The 2,746-nt window shown below is 66.9% G+C and overlaps 1 protein-coding gene across 1 annotated transcript; it reads right to left on the reverse strand.

The window, feature by feature from the left end:
• Window positions 1-1,248: 1,248 nt before the first annotated feature.
• On the reverse strand, window positions 1,249-2,061 carry LOC125364454 (permeability factor 2-like). Its single transcript, XM_048364034.1, has 4 exons — window positions 1,987-2,061; window positions 1,766-1,887; window positions 1,592-1,675; window positions 1,249-1,304 (listed from the first exon to the last, which is right to left on the reverse strand). The coding sequence occupies exons 1-4, from the start codon at window positions 2,059-2,061 to the stop codon at window positions 1,289-1,291; spliced, it is 297 nt and encodes a 98-aa protein (XP_048219991.1). The 3' UTR covers window positions 1,249-1,288.
• Between the last annotated feature and the right edge of the window lie 685 nt (window positions 2,062-2,746).

Genomic DNA, 2,746 nt, shown 5'->3' on the forward strand with positions numbered 1-2,746 from the left:
GGATTACAACCTCCTTTAGGTTTTGAAGTCCTGAGGTTTGTATTTTCCTTTTTAGGGTTGGCCTAGGAATTATTTATTCTTACTCTGTTACAAGTTTGTATAATTGCTTTCCTATGAGTTGAAGAACTGTGTTAGGTTCCAAGTCCATGAGTGCCATGCCATTTCTGCCTTTTGTCATATGTTTTACTTTACAGTCTGTAATTACTCCTACAGCTCATGATTGTTGTTGGCATTGGGTTATTTTTTGTTTGAGTTCTTGTTGTTTTTTCTTTTAATCCACTTTTTTCTGCTCTTGCTCTCAGCCTCATTAAAAGGAAAGGAATTATATAATTTTCTGAAAATTCACTTACTCAAAGTACTTAATAGAAGCCATTATTAGAACATTCGTAAGCATTTAGAAATGTGTAAAGAGCTACCGCTGAGCCTGCGTGGCCGTGCACGCCTGGAACCCCAGGAGGCCGATGTGCAAGACTCACGAATTGAAAACCCATCTGCACAATCCAGCAAGAGACACCCCACACGTCCGCCTGGGCACCGTGGGGAGCAGCAGGGCTTCCTCAGCAGGGGAACTAACCAAGGAGGGCGGTGATGGTTTCTAAGGGGGTCAGCTTCCTTCATAAATATGAGCCTTTGGGGTGGGGGTGGGGGGAGGGAACAGCAGATGAGGTGCAGGGGACCAAGAAAATAAATCAGAAGACGCCACTCCAGTTATAGTCGAGTGAAACTTTTATTTGCAGGCCCGCTGCACAGCGCAGCGTAGCCGGGGCAGTGTGCCCTACGAGCTAGACATACGATGTCCAAGGGAAGGTTCCACGCGGCGCGCACCGCGTGATGCAGTCCAGACCCAGCGAGGGACCACGGTTCTCCACGGGGAAGCCGAGCCAGGCGCGCGCGCGGCTCCTCCGCCCCCGGCTGCCCTGCTCCCTCCCGGCCTGGACCCCAGCCCCGGCCCCACGGCTGCCCGGCTGGAGGCCGGTGATCCCCCCCAAGAGCTATCAGCACGCGAAACACGCGCCACGCGCGGAGCCCACAGCCAGAGCCGACCGCGACCCAGGACGCGCGCCCGCGGCTGGGAGTGGAGAGGAAAATAAATAAACAGGAGCGCAGATACACGGAGTGCGCCCGGGAAGAGCGAGAGCACACGGAGTCCGGGGGGGGGGGGAGTCCTCCGGACGCCGGGGCGCAGGCCTGGGGTCTCCAGCCCCCCCGCCCCCCCAGCAGCCTTCAGCCTCAGCCTTCAGCCTCAGCCTCCTGGAAGGGCCGCAGCCCCCTCCCACTTCGGTGCAGCTCAGCGGGCGCTGCCCCTGCGGGGTGGGGAAGGGTGGGTGTGAAGGGAGGGTCTGTCCCCCGCCCCCCGCACCCCGCACCCCAGCCCCCGGGCCCGCCTCCCCTCCCCAGCTGCGCACAGAGCGCGGCCGCTCCGGCCACGCCCCCCGACCTCCCCGGGGGTGGGGGTGGGGGTCCCACGGTCAGGACCCCGGGCCTGCGCGCCCCCCGACCTCCCCGGGGGCGTGGGGGGGGGTCCCACGGTCAGGACCCCGGGCCTGCGCCCCCCCCCGGCCAGTGGAACACCCCCACCCCCCCGACTCACTGGCTCAGCAGCTTCTGGAGGATTCTCTTCACCAAGGGGGCTTGGGGGTCGAGGCAGGCCCGCCTCCCGTCCTTGAGGGTGGCTCTGCGGGGAGAAGGCGGTGAAGCGGAGCCGGGGCGCGGCGGGGCGCGGGGTGTCCGGGGCTGGGGCGGGCGCGGGGTGTCCGGGGCTTACAGGACTTCGGCGCGGGCGCAGTGGGGGCCCGGGGGCGCCACGTCCACGCTCTGGATGTGCCTCGAGTGGATCCCCCGCGTGGTTTGCAGGCACCGGCAGCGCAGCTCGCGGCCCGACGGCGCCTCTGCGGGGGGACGGGGAGGGGAGGCGGGGTGAGGGCTGAGGACGCCCCGAGCGAGCCCCCCCTTTCCAGGGCGCCCCAGAGCCAGGCCCCCACCTGCGCCGCCTGGGCTCGGGGTCTGGAGCAGCAGCAGCAGCAGCAGCAGCAGCAGCAGCGGGCGCGGGGCGCGGGCCATGGCGCGGGCCGGGCGTGGAGAGCCGGCAGCGGGGCGCACGGGGAGCGGGATCGCGGGGGGATCGGCGCGCCCCCCGACCGCGGGGAGCCCCTTTTATGCATGGTTGCTTGGCGGGAGAGGCCCGAGCCCGCGGGCCGGGGTGGAGGGGGGAATTCCCGGAGTCCGGGCTCTTCCCACCGCCGGGAAGGAGGGCGCCGCCCCGCCTGGCCGGGAGCGGCCCGGGCGCCCCGCTATTGCGCGCCGACCTGGCAGCCAACTCGGGGGGAGTGGCCGGCGGGCGGGCAACCTGGGCCGTCCGCCCTCACCGTCCAGGGGGAGGGCGCGGCCTGCGCCGGGGGCGGGGGGGGCCCGAGGGCGCACGGGGCGAGCCGGGGCGCGGGGCCGGAGGCGGGGGCCCGGCGGGAGCCCCGGGAACCGAACCGCAGCCTCCCGGCCCTCGCGTTCCCTCCCGCGCTTCGCGGGCCTCCTCCACCCCTGAAATAAACCCTCTGCAAAGCAAAAGCAAAGGCACCTGGCACCCCAGATGGCACTGGAGGATGCTGGGGCTCCCCTCCGCGCCCCCTCCTCCTCCCCTGGTTTCTCCTTCTCTAGGTCTCCCCCCCCCCCCATGCCCATGTAGACACCTGTGGACGCCACCTTCTGTCTCCAGCCCCTTTCTTACCTTTCTTAGTTCCACTCAGTCGCA

This window comes from Perognathus longimembris, chromosome 16 (assembly GCF_023159225.1).
Source record: "Perognathus longimembris pacificus isolate PPM17 chromosome 16, ASM2315922v1, whole genome shotgun sequence".
Classification (NCBI taxonomy): Eukaryota; Metazoa; Chordata; class Mammalia; order Rodentia; family Heteromyidae; genus Perognathus; species Perognathus longimembris.

Excerpts from the sequence above, each read along its gene's own strand:
- LOC125364454 (XM_048364034.1), bottom strand. The coding sequence starts at position 2,061 with ATGGCCCGCGCCCCGCGCCCGCTGCTGCTGCTGCTGCTGCTGCTGCTG. Across the intron at positions 1,888-1,986 it reads AGACCCCGAGCCCAGGCGGC|GCGCCGTCGGGCCGCGAGCT; the intron begins GCAGGTGGGGGC and ends CCCCCCGCAGAG. Across the intron at positions 1,676-1,765 it reads TGCGCCCGCGCCGAAGTCCT|AGCCACCCTCAAGGACGGGA; the intron begins GTAAGCCCCGGA and ends TTCTCCCCGCAG.